The following is a 17,080-nucleotide window of genomic DNA, read 5'->3' as shown; positions in this document are numbered from 1 at the left end:
AAGTACACAATTTTTAAACTACTCAAAAAAGTACAATTACTGATAAAAACTACTTAATTACTGTAACGTGAGTATTTGTAATTCGTTACTTCACACCCTTGGTTTTAAAGCAGGTTTGATTTTTTTTTCTTCCTTATCACTCTGTATTTACAGCAATTTCACTGTCCACTCTGTTCAAATGTGGATGAATGGCTACACATAGATGTTGTCACACACTGTCAGAGCTGAAGTGAGCATCCTTATGCCCTACTCCCTTCGAAGGGCAGAGCTATCTAACAACCACGTTTGTCTTAATTATCAACAGTATTTTTTAAAAATCATTTTAAACCTGCACTTATGTTTGTAAATATGTTTTGCTCGTGCTCTTTTTTTATTTTTTTTTATTTTTTTTATTAACGTGTGCTATCTTTCTAAAATAATATTGTGTTGTGATGACTCGTTACTGACTATTTGTTCACAGTTCTTCATGTGACAGTTTAACAGGAGAGGACTTCGTTGGCTGTGATTTCTGTAGCTCAAACAGTAGCGCACGATGCCAGCAACGCCAAAGTCCTGGGTTCGAGTCTCAGGTAATGCAAGAATGAATACAATGCAAGCAGCTTAGGATAAAATCGTCTGCCAAGTGCATTAATGTAATATAATGAGTATCAGTTCGATGAGGTTTTATTCTATCTTTAAACACTCACAGGGAATAGAGGGGTCGGCTGGACGGAGGATGGAGGGAGATTTTCTCCTTTACCGATTCCAACAATCTCCACAGAGAAAGTGAGCTGCCCTCTGCCCCTTCCTGCCATTATCTGAGACACAATCACCACACATCACATTATTAATCATACATCTGATATAGCCTATTTATTTCATATTCCATTTATATCATATCGAATTCCGCTGCAAAAATAGACATTAAGACCAAACTGATTTAAATATTTTACATAGTGTAGATATTGTTTGCTAAATATGTTTTTATTTAATTATGTATTTAAGACCGAAATGTAATATTTAAACACGCTTCGCTCACTCACAGACAAAAAAGCGATGAAATCCCTCTTTATTTATAACTTCATTTCATTGTGCAAAGCATTTATTAGATAATCCGTAAATATTACATGCAGTTGGTTTTCATGGAAATTCAGGTTTTATTGTTGTAGAATTGAGCAGTAAAATCAACCGCCAATGCATGTTTGTTTTGCCCGCTGCGGAAAATGTTCCTTCCAGAAACGAGCGCGCGTTCACTTATGGTTCCGCTTCTGTCTGACGTTAAATTAAATCAATCCTAATCAAAATGAGTCATGCAGAACGAACAACTCAATTTAAAAAAAAAAAGTGAACAGCTCTGATGGAGGATCAAATGCAAAACCATTTTTTTCATCTGCATTATGCAAGGGCTGATTTGTTAAAACTAACAAATTTTATACAGTACGTTTCTTCGTTTTACTAATGATCTTTAAAAAAGCATCATATGACCCCTTTAATATATTTTATGCCTTTCAATTATATTGCTATAAATATGACTTTTCATCCTTGTTCCTTCACCCGCTTCCCATCGTAAAAAACAAACAAACAAACAAACAAAGGCAACAACATAAATATATTAATTATTATTAATTATTACTACAACTATTTATTACTTTGAAACTATGGTTATCTTTAAAAAAAAAAGATTGCATTATTTACTAAAAAACTGGATGAAATTAATTTTTTGTTCATCCTACAGATGTTTCTATCATGTCCAACAATTTTGCCTCAAAAATAAAGTTTTCTCCAGAGTTAATGTACTTTGCTACCAGGGACACAAAAGTGTTGGGGAAATGCATTATTGTCATTAAATATGAGGCATGTTATGTGTAAAGAAAAATTAGATTAAACATTGCGTTGTGCATCAAGAATTTTGTCAAACTGTGAAGAAAAAGTGTGAAAATATTATTTAAATGTGTTTATTTATGATACATAAAATTTAGCTATAAAATACCTTAGCACGTCACCCATTTTATTTTAAAATGTTTAAAATGACATTTTAGAATAGTATCAAACACAAATATTTGAAATGTGTGTTCATGACATTTCAGAAAAAATGTGTTGCATGTGTATGATTGGACTTTTTTTATTAGACAAAAGTAATTAACTAATGGGAGTGAAAAAAGTTTTTTTTTAAAGTTTATTTTCTAAAAGTAGATTCTAAAAGTCCCATATTCATCACAACAGTTCCATTCTAATCTGTGCTGACGAAGCTGCTCGCAGCACTGAAATGCTTTTCTAGAAAACCTGAAAACAGTTCAAATTCAGCTAAATCTGCATTTGTTAAAAAAGAGAAAAAAATAATGAAAGGAAAACTAACTGTGATATTGCTGACTCACAGCCTCCCCCGTCAAAATCAGAAAATATGTGAGTATGAGAGACAGAAATTAGGCATGAGCTCATTTCAATAAGGTAAACTCATTTTAACAAAACACAACATAAAACCTCTCTCTCTCTCTCTCTCTCTCTTTCTCTCTCCTGCAGCATGTGCATGTCACTGTGGGAATGCTTCTGTCGGAATCCACTGAATCAGTTGCCATAGAAACTGTGTTCAATAATAGCTATAGTCACTGAATTAGTATTTATGCAGTCTGAGAATTGTTTCACACCCCCTGCTTTCTTGCAGAGAGGGCCTTGATATATATTCAGCCCCAAAAATGAAAAATAAAAAAGGCAAGCAAAAATCCAGATTTATGTTGAGGGAGAATATGCACCTCTGCAAATGTGTGTTAAGTGCATTTTAGCATTGACCTAATACATGCCATCTTTACTCTGCAAAGCCGGCACACAGGTTGCATACTGTACATGCATTTACACAGATTGCACAAATATATCATTAAAGTACTTCAAAGATAAAATTATGAATAAAAAAGATTCTAAAATAAATGCTCTGTCATGACAACAAGGCTGCACAAATGCTGCATAATTTACATTCATCACTGGGTGCTTAAGTGGGTCAAGGCTGGCATATTTTATATTTTTGCATGGGTTTAATGCGCCATTGTGTCTTTATGCAGAATTTAGAGCAGGCACAGAGCCTGCTCAGAGCAGCCTTAACTTGACTATGTAAAGCACTTGCACACATTGCTTAAATGTTATCATGCATCAAATCACAGCATGTAAAATTTGGTCTATTTCTTAGACAAGACTATTATTATTATTATTAATATTGTTGTTGTTGTTGTTATGGTAAACTCATTGAAATGTTCTGCATCAAATTGTATTCTCTGCATCTGCTTGTGAGAAACAGCACACCATGGCACACAAATGCAGGGGTGCATCAGAAAACCAGGGATAAACTTAAAATGATCAAAGAATTAAAATAATTGAATAAGTTTCCCCCTAGTGGAAAGCAGAGATGGTCATGTGCATGTGAACAGTCAGTGGTTTGCTCGGTGAAGCTGGACCTCAGTGCGTCTGTGCGTGATCGTGGGAGCCTCGCATCAGCTCACTGCCCACTCCATGCCCCCGCAGAGTCTCCCAAACTCTCGGTCGCAGGAGGAGAGATGATGTGGGGGATGTAAGACACGGGGATCAGCAGACAGCAGCTGGATTCTCGGGCTAAAATCAGCCGCTCTGATGGAGTGAAGACAGCAGATACACGGTGAGCCTCTCTCGAGATACTCTCCTGCAAATGTTGCTTTCAAAATGCTCTTCGTGTTTAGGATAACATTTACTGTTATTATAATTATTATTATTTCATTTATATTTTGTATTATTCTCAGCTGAGCATGGCCATAATTAAGCAGACTTCAGTCCTTCATATTGCAGCGATAGCTTAACATTCCATTGCACTGTCTTTCTTATTATTTACATTTCAAACCACTTTTATAGAGCGATTTTCGAGTCGTTCGATGTTGTGAAGCATGCAAACGATCATTTTTTGCTGGCATGTGCGCTGATCAGAAATGGTTGCTGGCTGCTCGTTTGGTGTGAGTTGTTGAAGCTAAAAGCAAATGTTTTATTGGAGGAACGATGTGCATGTGGCTGCAGCTGTTCATAAGGCTTTATGAACGTTCGTTGCGAATTCATGCACCGCAATTCGGATTCTCAGTTACACTGAATATCTGCTGGCATTTCCTAAAAGGATCTCTGAAGATTTGCTGGATGTCTAAAGGAGAAGGTTTAAGATTGATGTATATGCTCCTGTAATGTTCATTGTCTCACTTCGCAAAAACTTAAAATATGAGCGTTTCTGTGGCGATTGCTGCTCGTTTGCTGTAACGGAGGCTTGAAGTGTGTGTCTGCTGTTTGGAAGTTCATTTGTGGACACTGAAGCTTTGCGTCAGGCAGAGAGCTGACGTGAATAGACACCAAATTTGATGCTTCAAGACTAAAAATAGTCCTGAGCTGAAGATATTTGCAGCTGGCGGTGTGAATCGAGTCTGTAACGCATCAAAATCTATAACTGCTCCGTTTTGCGAATGGCGTTCAGCACCGCGGACAGCGACATATAATCAGCATTTACTCGTTTGATTTGAGTAATATTTCCACTTGTAGAATCAAAACATGAGAATATATTATATTGGTTATATTAGGAGGAAATAATACCATTGTGCTGCAATAATGATGCTATTGGCAAGGTTTTTGAACATAGCAATGGCAATACCATGTTTTTGGACATGTAGTTTTTTTGAAGCACTATTTAAATACCATGCCACATTCTTTTAGTATAAGGTATGAAGGAGATTCTTTCTAAAAATACAAAAAGATGCCTCAGTCACACTTCACTCCACAAAAAAAATTGTATTTTGCGTTTAGAAAATTAAGCCTATTTTTAAAACGATTAAGAATGTTGATTTTCTTGACAGTTACATTTTACACCCAAGTGCTCATTATAAAATACTGTCATGTGAAAATTCATCATGCTATTGGATTATTTGTTGCATGATTTGATTTTTTTAATAAAATAATTGAAGCTTTTTTTTTGGTTTTGTTTTAAAAAAAGCATTGTATATCATTATTTTTAAACATGCTATTTTACAGTAAAGAAAAATGTCAAGGATTTTTAAACTATTTATTCATCATGCTAGTAGATTATTTGTTTATTATCCTTAATTTTTTATAAAAACAATTTAACTTTCTTCTTTGAAAAAAGCATAGTATAACTTTTTAAGCATAGTATAACTTGTAATATAATTTTTTACTGTATGACAGTACAAAAATGCTATTTTACAGTAATGAAAAATATCAAGAAAGAGTAATTGGAACAATAAGAGAGACATAATCAGATGTATTATTTGTCCTAAAAACAATATCACAATGGAAAAAACGAATGTAATGATCCTAAATGCAAGACGTATCCCCTATATGCTGGACAGTATAAAAATCATCAGATTTCTGCATTGATCACATGAAGTTGCTTTTTCTGTTTGCATAAAACCATATTTTATTTCTGACATCTGCAGTTCGAGGGCAAAGAAGAATGCATTGGAATGCTGTTGTTTGCAGTTATGTGAAAGGAGACGCACAGATTGCCATCGAATTGGAGGAGAATTCATTCTCATCTCTGTAAATCACTGAACACTCAGTCTAGTCGAGTCAAGTGGTTTTGTTGTCATTCATCTCATTACAGACCAAGTGTAGGAGAAAAACGAACTTGCCACGACATGAGTGGCATTGAAAATGACAGCAAGACCTAAACATGCCACAGTAAACGATATGGATTAAACACACGGCAGTTCAGAAAACGTGTCGGGAACGCTTAGGACATTTAATATGAAGGAGATAATCTCATTGCCCCTCTGCAGGATGGTTCTCTTTGAAGCTGCCAATGTGAGTGATGAATTGCCTCAGCGGTTCTGATGCGACTGGGTCAAAGGGTCATCGGTGCACCGCTGATGGATGCTGTTCTCTCAGCTGCTGTAAAGGTGATTGCACCTGCCTCGATCCGTGTGATCTAATGAGGCAAACAGTGGCTCAAAGGCACCGTGGCGCTCTTGGTGGGGTGAGAACGCTTGACTGCGCAGCCCCTTCTGGTCACGGGCCCCCTCGTGCAACCTCAGATGCAGCCTTGAGTCACACACACACTGCTGTTACGTAAAACAGAAAGCCAGGGGTGGGGGCTCTCAGAGGCGTGAGAATGAAGACATGATATTCATTTCCATCATCTGTCGGGAGAGCATAGAGAATTAGATATGACTTGTCCCGACAAGACAGCTCGGTACGTCGCCTCCCTCCTCCGGTGCGGCGCTGAAACGCAGACCCTCTCCAAGTGCTCTTCAACATGCTGCAAAATTGGCAAGTTTATTTTGGTCATGTCGAACGACTCTCCACTACACTGATCTGTACACACTCAAAGATCCATAGAGCAAAGGCTTTGTTCAGATGGCACATAAATCCGATTTATCTATCAGATTCAATCTTGGGAGCTGTCTGCTTGTCTGTCAGTTTTCAAGTGATTAAAATTGGATGCGCTTGTTCAAACAGCGAAGGCAATATCTGATATATTTACACATACACCAAATATTGACTGGTCATCTTGACATCCTTCAATACATAATGGATGCAAGAAAAAATGAGTCAAGTCACCTTTATTCCTATAGCGCTTTATACATAGATTGTCAAAGCAGCTTCACGGTGATAAACAGGAAAATAAGAGAATCAATTATGGAAGCTCATAGGGCTACATGATAAATTATATCAATCAATAAATCCATAAATCTCATTTTTAATTTCTCTCAATTTATTAACGGCAGTTCAGAAAACGTGTCGGGAACACTTAGGACATTTAATATGAAGGAGATAATCTCATTGCCCCTCTGCAGGATGGTTCTCTTTGAAGCTGCCAATGTGAGTGATGAATTGCCTCAGCGGTTCTGATGCGACTGGGTCAAAGGGTCATCGGTGCACCGCTGATGGATGCTGTTCTCTCAGCTGCTGTAAAGGTGATTGCACCTGCCTCGATCCGTGTGATCTAATGAGGCAAACAGTGGCTCAAAGGCACCGTGGCGCTCTTGGTGGGGTGAGAACGCTTGACTGCGCAGCCCCTTCTGGTCACGGGCCCCCTCGTGCAACCTCAGATGCAGCCTTGAGTCACACACACACTGCTGTTACGTAAAACAGAAAGCCAGGGGTGGGGGCTCTCAGAGGCGTGAGAATGAAGACATGATATTCATTTCCATCATCTGTCGGGAGAGCATAGAGAATTAGATATGACTTGTCCCGACAAGACAGCTCGGTACGTCGCCTCCCTCCTCCGGTGCGGCGCTGAAACGCAGACCCTCTCCAAGTGCTCTTCAACATGCTGCAAAATTGGCAAGTTTATTTTGGTCATGTCGAACGACTCTCCACTACACTGATCTGTACACACTCAAAGATCCATAGAGCAAAGGCTTTGTTCAGATGGCACATAAATCCGATTTATCTATCAGATTCAATCTTGGGAGCTGTCTGCTTGTCTGTCAGTTTTCAAGTGATTAAAATTGGATGCGCATGTTCAAACAGCGAAGGCAATATCTGATATATTTACACATACACCAAATATTGACTGGTCATCTTGACATCCTTCAATACATAATGGATGCAAGAAAAAATTAGTCAAGTCACCTTTATTCCTATAGCGCTTTATACATAGATTGTCAAAGCAGCTTCACAGTGATAAACAGGAAAATAAGAGAATCAATTATGGAAGCTCATAGGGCTACATGATAAATTATATCAATCAATAAATCCATAAATCTCATTTTTAATTTCTCTCAATTTATTAAGCATAATTGTCTACAATATTTTCCCGCTGGTTATTTATCCTGAGTAAATTCAGACACAGTTGCAGACAAGTACACTCTTAAATATAAAGGTTCTTTATTGGCATCAATATTGGCATGAAGAACCTTTAACATCTATAGAACGCTGCCATTGCACAAAAGTTTCTTTTAGTGGAAAAAGTAAAACAATCACACTAGTAAAAAATGGTTCTTTTATCACTTAAAAATACCTAACCAAAAATGGTTCTTCTGTGGCATCACTTTTTGAACCTTTATTTATTTTTAAAAATGTATTAAAATCCAATTGAATGAAATCTACTTTCATAAATATGCCTTTAAATCTTTAATCTTTTATTTAAAGATATCTATTTAATCTTTAATCATTTATTTGGTTTGGATTAGGTCTGTAAAATAATTATTCCATGTTTTTTTTGTGCTGTTCAAGCTACAAAAAAATGAAAGAGATTTGGAGTTGGAAATACTGCTCGTCTGAACAAAGCCACAGAAATGTTGACATGATTGAAAGATGATGACAGTTGTTTGTCCACCTGTATGAATTGAAAGAGAGTGGAAAAGGTAAGTATGGCATCTTCATTATGTCATGTGTGACATAACATCCATTTTGGAGTTACACAACTGAAGAATCAGACATCTGTAATGTTTTTTTTTTTTTCCAAGCAGGTCTTGTTCCGTTTAGCACCAAGACCTCTATTTTGAAGTCCTTTTACGCTTGTGTTTTGTGGGGTCAAAGACAAAACTGATCAAATTGATATCTTTAATGCAACATAAGTCACTTTGCAAAAAAGCATCTGGCAAATGTAATGTTCACAGTCCCTCCCTGAATTGTACCAGGTGTTGCTTGTTTAATCAGTCTTTGTATAAATAACCCTTGTGGTCCTAGAGTATCTATAAAGTATGCAAACTGCACTAGAGTACAATTTATTATTTAGAAAACACAGATGTTGGAGCAGAATTGCAGTAGCTGCATACATACATATCTGTATGCATCTTTTATGCATATATCCGTACATATTAGCTCTGCTCCAAAATCTAGAAAGCTATCTACATAGGAAACTGTGCATGTAAACGGAAATGAAACTCACAAAATAAACTGCACTTTGGTTCTTAATATCATGACACATTGGGAGTTTGTGACTGAATACTTGGTCAAAGTCTAAGGAATGTTTTTACACAGACTTATGATTAAGATCACATCACATTATCACATTATTTATTATTTAGAAAACACAGATGTTGGAGCAGAATTGCAGTAGCTGCATACATACATATCTGTATGCATCTTTTATGCATATATCCGTACATATTAGCTCTGCTCCAAAATCTAGAAAGCTATCTACATAGGAAACTGTGCATGTAAACGGAAATGAAACTCACAAAATAAACTGCACTTTGGTTCTTAATATCATGACACATTGTGAGTTTGTGACTGAATACTTGGTCAAAGTCTAAGGAATGTTTTTACACAGACTTATGATTAAGATCACATCACATTATGACATTATGATCACAGACAAGAGCAATATAATTAAACTTCAAAATAAAGGTCTTGACATTAACATTTACGTTTGTGCATTTAGCAGACGCTTTTATCCAAAACAACTTTTTAGCATAAGCAACTTGTCTCTGAGCCAACAATATTTGCATACAATGCCATGCTGTTTCCGTGAAAAACAGCACAGAAATAGCTTACATTTTTAAATATTTTAAAACATTTCAAATTATCTAGAACAAAAGCCCTGGCTGATGTCCTTTAAGGGATAGTTCACTCAGAAATGAAAATGTATCATCATTTATTCACCCTTATGTCGTTTCAAACCAATATGACTTTCTTTCTGTATGCTGGAAAAAAAATGAAGAATGTTCAAGTCCAACCTACACTGGATATCACTGACTTTCATTGTATGGATGAAAAAAACAAGACGACATTTTTCTAAATATGTTCTATAATAGAAGGTTTTAAATGAGGTATTTAAACAACACCAGTTTCAACTAAAAACAGAAAACTTTTTGTGTTTTGGCCATTCATACACAACAACAGCGTTGCGGGGGCCTGAAAATGCAAATATTTGAAAACAGATTTCAATGTGCAAATTTTTGAACACGATACCGTTATTGTCTCAAATTTGCAAATTTGTAAAAATGGTGACATCAGCACGTGTATTACACGTTCAGTCTATAGGAATGCATATGTGCGCAGGTGCGTAGTGTTTATTTACAAAGTGCCAACTACTGGCCTGGCATGCATAATACAGCCATTTTTGCGGATATGTTTGAATGGGGATCGTTTTGTTGTCATCTAACCTTTTTAAAAACGTGAAGGAAAAGCTTACATCATTGTTATGTAAATGTACCCTAAATGAAGACAGATTTTATTTTCCTCTCTTTTTCTTTTTTCCCCCCTTTAATTCTCACTGGAGCGTTTAAAACAGGCTGGTCACAATGCACATGTCAGGTCAGGATACATGTAAGGACGCCTGTGGGTTTCACAGGCTGATCTCCTGAGAGACGATGCCTGCCACATCTCTCCAGTGAGTCTATCATGGAGATGAGTCATCCATGCTGCCCCGTGTGTGTGAGACAGGAGATTAACCTCGCCGTCTCGAATCCCCGAGACCTCTTAAAGACTGATTTTTTTTGCGATTACACTTTCAAAGAACAGTTCATTTCTCCCTGTTCCTCTCCACCTCCCATAATCAGTATGCAAAAATAGCGTTCCTCTTGCTTTCCTGGGCTGAGCTGGCTCGGAAATGACAGAGAATTCCTTAAGAAGGCAGGCAGGAGGAGCAGCTCGGGGTCTGTGGGTGTGTTGGTGTGATGCAGGAGGATGTGAATTCTGCACAGCTTGTACACACTCTTGACGTTCCCAATGTTCTTCATATCGCCAGAGATAGACTATAGGGAGCAACGGGATCTCTTCTGGGGGCTGGCCGATTTTGGGGATGTTGAAGCCAAGTTAAAATATAAAATAAAAATATAAAACATTTATTTTTCCATCCTCAGGCCATCTCTTTTAAGCCACAGATCCTGGTGTACACAGATGATATAGGCAACGTTTAGTAAAGCAGCACTGGGTGCAGCACATCACGTCACTTTCTAGACTGAACATATGGTTAGGAAACCATACTATACAAGTCAAATTAATTAGTATCAAAAAGCTGATTTTTAAATAATTGTGCTGTTTTTATATATCATTTATTTAAAGCCTATCAAAGCAGTTTAGTTTCAGTGTATATAAGAACGTTAATTTATTAGCCAATGAATGATTTTAGCAAATGGCTGCAATATAACAAAGAGTGAAAAATTTAAGGGGGTCTGAATACTTTCCGTACCCACTGTACATTTTTCAGGGTTCTTAAAAAAATGTAAAGTTTGTTAAACATTGTAATTGTCTATACTGTAATTAAAAAAAAAAATCAATTTAGTGCATCCTTGCTAAATAAAATTATGCATTTTTCAAAAAAAAAAAAAACATTGACCCTAAGCATTTGAATGGTAGTTCAGTTGTAGTGGGTTGTTATCCGTTATGTGTTGTCCTGGGTCAGCATGGCTTTTTTTAGTCCCAGTACATCTCTGCATATCGCTGCTTTATATCACCAGAGCTCAGGAGCGCAGCGAGAGGAAGACCACTAGGAATTAATCAAACAAATTATATATGGAAGAGTAAGAGTCACCATGTCTTCAATTAATCAGACTGTGAAGGAATAGGAACACAAATAGCAAGAAAATTCAGTACAACATCTAAGTTTTGACCATGTGCAATTAGTTTCTCCTTTCCCCCACTGACCCTCCATAACAATACATGATTGACCGCAACATGTAGTCAAACCAATTTCATCCTCCTTTCCTCCCCATTTGTGTAGCTCATTGATCAGTTTCTGTTTGAGAAGAGGCGGGGCTTCTGCCTTACAGTGCCTGTATCAGTATGCTATGTGATTTGGGCTCATTGAATTTCAAATAGGTTCAAGCTGATTTCGAAGGCTGCAGCATGTTAATAATGCTGTTATTGGACTGGATGCCCTCCTGCCACACCCCCTGTCGCTTGCTCTAATCATCTTACCAAGATAGTTAGTGTAATGATCTGATGGCTCACGTTCCATGAAGTTCATACATAGCATGATGGGAAGGTTTCTGATCAAGGGAGAATGTGCATCTGAAAGCATGGGATAGGTATGAAGTTTTTATTGGTCTTAAAAGTAGGATCATCATCCACACTATCACCAGCTCACACAAAAAAAATTTCAGTCCAAAAAACATCCTGTACTGTCAAGAACAATTGTTGAACATTGGAAATATGGTTTATTTGGCATACCTTGCAATACATCAGATACCAAAAGAAACATAATTTCGAACAACATAATTTTTGTGTTAGTAAATGCCTGGTATCTGTGTGTAAGATGAATGCATGTCATAAATCATTTGTATGTATGCAGTGCTGACTGAGCTTGTCACATGTCTTTATGCTCTTTGCACCACTCAGGAATTCAATTTTCTTTTCTTTACTGGACTGTCATTATGATCCCTCTCCTGCCTTCATTACAGAGAAGATGGAGAGGAGACTGTGTTAAAGAGTACAGGGTTGTACAAAGTGTCAGCCCACAGGACACAGTGTTCAGAACACAACTGAGTAAGACAGCAACACTTTACGTTAAGGCTCCATACATTAACTTTAGTTAATGCATTGGATGTTACTAGTGAGACAATATAGAGAAACTAGAGAGTTTTGAATGCTGTGGATTGAGTCTGATTAAAATAATGATTTGAGATTTCAGACTTTGTTTGATTGATCTGAGAACTGTATAGAGAATGTCTGTTAAATTCCAATTCAGAATTGCATTTGAATTAGGGCTGTCAAATCGATTAATCGCGATTAATAGAATCCAAAATAAAAGTTTATGTTTACATAATAAATGTGTGTGTACTGTGTATATTTACTGTATATAACTTTATATTACTGTATACAATTGTAACAAAGTTCATAGTCACGGGAAGAAGGAGGCGGGAACCGGCGAACATTTAAAGACTTTAATAAAATAAACAAACACAAAATGAAAGTAAAGCGGCAGCCCCTTGCGGACGACTGCCGCACACAAAACACAAAATAAAATCCAGGCCTGGTCCTCTCTCGTCCAACACTGTCGTCCTCCGTGGGACTCGAGACCGGTGAGTGGCGCAGGTGTCGCGCATTAGCATTTACTCCACCGGCCTCGCTCCGTTCCCACGGCTCTCGGCCCCGCCCCTCTCGTCACAACAATATATAGGATTTATATGTATAAATATAAATCATATATAAATATCTGTATAGATATTTATATATATATAAATTATATAAATATATATATATATCTGCCCCTTGGCTGTCTGATGTTCTCCGCGAGCATCGTTCTAAGTTCAGGGCTGCTGAAAGGGTGTGGCGCAATTTAAAAAATACTACTGACCTTAATGTGTATCAGTCACTCCTCTCTTCCTTCTCTGTTAATGTCTCCACTGCTAAAAGGACATACTATCATAACAAAATTAACAATTCGTCTAACTCTCGCATGCTCTTTAAAACATTTTCCTCCCTCCTTTGTCCTCCTCCTCCCCCTCCTTCATCAACTCTAACAGCTGACGACTTTGCCACGTTCTTCACTTTATTTGACCCTCTATAGCTAGCACTCTCTATTCTAATTCTATTCTTTATTTAAAAAAAAAAATTACCCCTTTTAGACTTGCTCTCTATTTATTTACTAACTGCTTGTTTTCTTAAAAAAAACAACTAACACTTGCTTCTCTAATATTTTTGCATTCTATTTGTTTTCTTTTTATTTATTATACAATTATAATTCTGACTTTCTGACTTCTTCTGATTAACAAACGCAAAAAAGGCCTCTAACACTAGCTTGCTCTATTCTTTTTCTATTTGATCTGTTTTCTTTTTATTTATTATATGATTTTTAAAAAACCTTGCTACGTGTACTGCATTAAGCTAACTGAGACTTGTTATAGCACTTGCTTATCATTGCTCTTTTGTTGATTTTGATAAAAAATCATGGATAAAAGCATCTGCTAAATGTCTAAATGTAAATGTAAATATGAATATATAGCCTACATGTAATTATTTCTTAAATATATAACTATAAATATAGCTGTAACAGTTAACTAGAAAAGCAAAGGTTGTCAATCTTTAAATGTCAGCTTCACAAAGCCTCATTTAAAAGGATAGATAGATCAATTTAAAAGGTTGTTTGATCAGATGTCAAACAACCCCTATGATAAAACACTTTTATTTGTTTTTGTTCCAGGTTCACCAGAATCTGAGCCGGGATGTCCCGACATTGCTGAGGCCGGAGGAGGAGAGGGGTGGGGGATTCTGGGATTCTAGAGGTGGAGAGCGAGACATCATGGGTGATGGAGGGGCCTTGCACACGGAGGGCAATGCCCTTCTGAAAGCAGTGTTCCAGGGCAAGCTCCGCCTCGCTCGCCTGCTCCTGGAAGGCGGAGCCTATATCAATGAAGGGAACGAGCGAGGGGAGACGCCGGTCATAGCGGCCTGTCTGGCAGGATACGATGATCTACAGACCCGGCAGAGAATGGTGAAGTACCTGCTTGAGAAGGGAGCAGACCCAAACATCCCTGACAAATCGGGTCGGACCGCCCTGATGCATGCGTGTGCAGAAAAGGCAGGCAAAGAGGTGGTGTCGCTGCTGTTGGAAAATGGCGCCGATCCCAGCTTGAAAGACTATTCTGGGGCCTCTGCACTCGTACACGCCATCAATAAGGGCGACAGGGACACTCTTCAGGTCCTGCTGGATGCCTGCAAAGCCAAAGGTAAAGAGGTCATCATCATTACCACCGATACATCTCCCTCTGGCACTAAAAAGACCAAACAATACCTGAACTCCCCACCATCTCCAGGTATAGTGGACAAGCTTTCCCCTGCTTGCATGTCTCCATCTGAGGTAGAGATCCATACCTCAGGCTCTGCCCCCGGTGAGGAGGAGGAAGGTATCTTCAGCTTTGCCGTGACTTCAGCACTCCCTCTACCCTCGAACAGACCACAAGGGGAGAGGAGACCACCACCCCGTAAGCTTCTGAAAAGACTGAACTCTGAGCCATGGGGTCTGGTGGCTCCTTCAGTACTTGCTGAGAGAGCGGAGCGGATAGAGGGCGATTTAGCCGAGGAGGACAAGTTGGTCTCGGAGATGAATGGGATGACAGTTTCTGGTCCTGGCAGACCTCTCCTGTCCCGAAGGCACAGTATAGAGACCCATGACCCATCTTCTCCAAAGCTGATGGACCGGTCCTGTTCGGAAGACTGTGCAGCACTCTGTGGCTCTTCCTGGGCGGATAAAGTACATCAGCACCAGTCACTGTATCGTCGAAACACGGCCCCTGAGACTCAGGACAGTGTGGCTCAGGCACCAACAGGGATCCGGGGCTTACCACACCCCAAACTCACCCGCATGGAACACTACGAGTCGGACACCCACCTGTGCCCTGCCTCCATCCCGGGATCTCCGGATTCTGGACGTGTCTCAGTGGAGCGCCGCAAGTACAACGCCTCTCCCTTGTCACTGCTCACCAGCTCTTCTCGAGAGTCTTTGGAGAGCATTCCCAACTCGGTGTCTCCTATGACAATGCGGCGGCGGCCAACAGGACTGTTGGAACGGCGGGGATCAGGCACTCTCCTTTTGGACCACATCTCCCACACAAGACCTGGGTTCCTTCCTCCTCTCAACGTCAACCCTCAGCGACCCATTCCTGATATCCGTGCCAACGGAAAGCCCACTTCTCCCGTTCACTCAGGGAGCAAGATCCTGCTGCCGGTCGCGCCATCGTCACCAAAGCGTGGACCAGACTTCAAGATGAAGAAGAAACTGATGAGACGACACTCGATGCAGACGGAGCAGATGAAGCAGCTTTCGACCTTCCGGGAAATCCTCACAGAAAAGGTGATGGAGATGAATGGAGATTGAGAGCTAGAGAGAAGGAGAATGAGAGAGAGTCAGTGCTGGCCGAGAGTTTTCATTACTGGGTTCATCTACATCATCTTTGAGGCAAACATGCTCTGGTCCAGTTCAGCTCCTTTAGAACTTAGTACATACATCAAAAATATGCATTGTGGAGACAAAACCATCTTCAAATCCAGACAATGAAAGTGAAAATGAGTCACGGTTACTCAAGATCATAAAAAGGATCAGTTATTCCAAATTTGGAGACCATTCAAATGTTATTTGGGATTATTCCTTGATCATCAAGAATGTTTGAAGATGGACCCATTGGTGTCAGTGGAAGTGCTGTTGGTGTTTGAAATTGCTGCAACCTTCAGATGAAACCTCACAGATTTTGTATTCTACAGGTTTCTCTAAGTATTAGCGCTGTTATGGCTATCAGCCTTCTTAATGTTGTGCACTGTCTGAAAACAAATATGCCCAAATTGTACCTTTAGGGGCACAGCTAGTTGTTGATGGGTCACTACCCTTAAAAGGACAAATTTGTACTTTATCTACCCCTAAAAGGTGCATATTTGTACCTTAGAATAGTTCATAGGTATGTACCCTTAAGGTACTACTATGCATCTTTTTGAGGTAAATAAGGTACAAAGATGACCCAATAAGGGTACAAGCTGTTTGTAATTTTTTTCTGTGATGATCCTGTGGAATAATTGGGTTAATACTCTTAATATTCCTGAAAAAATGCACATCCATCTGTTTTCCTTTGGTAACAACATCAAGTGAAGTTGAAAACTCAAAAATTAATTTCTTCAGCCATTACAGTACAGCTAAATTGATTCAAGTAATTTGATTAAAATTGAATTTAAAGGTGATCATTTACTTACTTGTAAATAATTGTGCTCAAGTCTTTTTAATGCAATATTTATTTCTGCGTGTTTGTTTTGCACTGAAGGTTAAGAATTGTAGTCCTTGAGTCCTTGACTTTTAATTTAGCAATGGCAACCTGATTTTTTCCACAGGATGTACACTAGAAAGTATTGGAGATGGCTGACTGCTAAATATTCCTGGAACAAATGATAGTGTTAGATGATGAACACATTTCTGAATAACATTTTATTGCATTATGAAAGTGCAATAAAATATCACAGGAATTAATTAACATAAAAGCATTTAAAGAGCTATATGACTAAAAACAAAATTGTACCAGTTAAACAAACTGCATGTTTCAGGGCTTTTGGATGGGTCGTTTATCTTTCTTAAACGTGATACAAAATAAGTGAAGTGCAATTCTTGAAACTCAAAATTCCAAAGAAACTCTACAAAGCCCATCCAAAACCACACAGATCCACCCTGACCCCACTCAGTGGAGGGGGAGAGAGAAACCCCTAGCCTAAGGCACACTCC

At 38.5% G+C, this 17,080-nt stretch overlaps 2 protein-coding genes across 2 annotated transcripts in view; one reads left to right on the top strand and one right to left on the bottom strand.

The window, feature by feature from the left end:
• The window catches only part of LOC107719152 (DNA-directed RNA polymerase III subunit RPC7-like), a 5,078-nt gene extending 3,892 nt beyond the window's left edge, over nt 1-1,186 (bottom strand). Inside the window, exons 1-2 of the mRNA XM_016526520.1 lie at nt 1,023-1,186; nt 687-797 (exon numbers count right to left, since the gene is read on the bottom strand). Coding sequence (XP_016382006.1) covers nt 687-794 — 108 coding nt within the window. The 5' untranslated portion in view covers nt 795-797; nt 1,023-1,186. The remainder of the gene's footprint in view (nt 1-686; nt 798-1,022) is intronic.
• Nucleotides 1,187-3,406: 2,220 nt separating this feature from the next.
• LOC107719128 (ankyrin repeat domain-containing protein 34A-like) lies at nt 3,407-16,280 on the top strand. The gene is made up of 2 exons (XM_016526480.1): nt 3,407-3,619; nt 14,024-16,280. The coding sequence occupies exon 2, from the start codon at nt 14,123-14,125 to the stop codon at nt 15,695-15,697; it is 1,575 nt and encodes a 524-aa protein (XP_016381966.1). The 5' UTR covers nt 3,407-3,619; nt 14,024-14,122; the 3' UTR covers nt 15,698-16,280.
• The last annotated feature ends 800 nt before the right edge of the window (nt 16,281-17,080 follow it).

Source organism: Sinocyclocheilus rhinocerous, unplaced genomic scaffold (assembly GCF_001515625.1).
Source record: "Sinocyclocheilus rhinocerous isolate Xijiao unplaced genomic scaffold, SAMN03320098_v1.1 scaffold1084, whole genome shotgun sequence".
NCBI classification, from domain to species: Eukaryota; Metazoa; Chordata; class Actinopteri; order Cypriniformes; family Cyprinidae; genus Sinocyclocheilus; species Sinocyclocheilus rhinocerous.
The sequence above is the reverse complement of the archived record's forward strand: the minus strand, read 5'-3'. Positions and strand labels throughout refer to the sequence as shown.

Bases quoted from the DNA above. Each gene is read 5' to 3' on its own strand.
- LOC107719128 (XM_016526480.1), top strand. From the start codon at position 14,123: ATGGGTGATGGAGGGGCCTTGCACACGGAGGGCAATGCCCTTCTGAAA.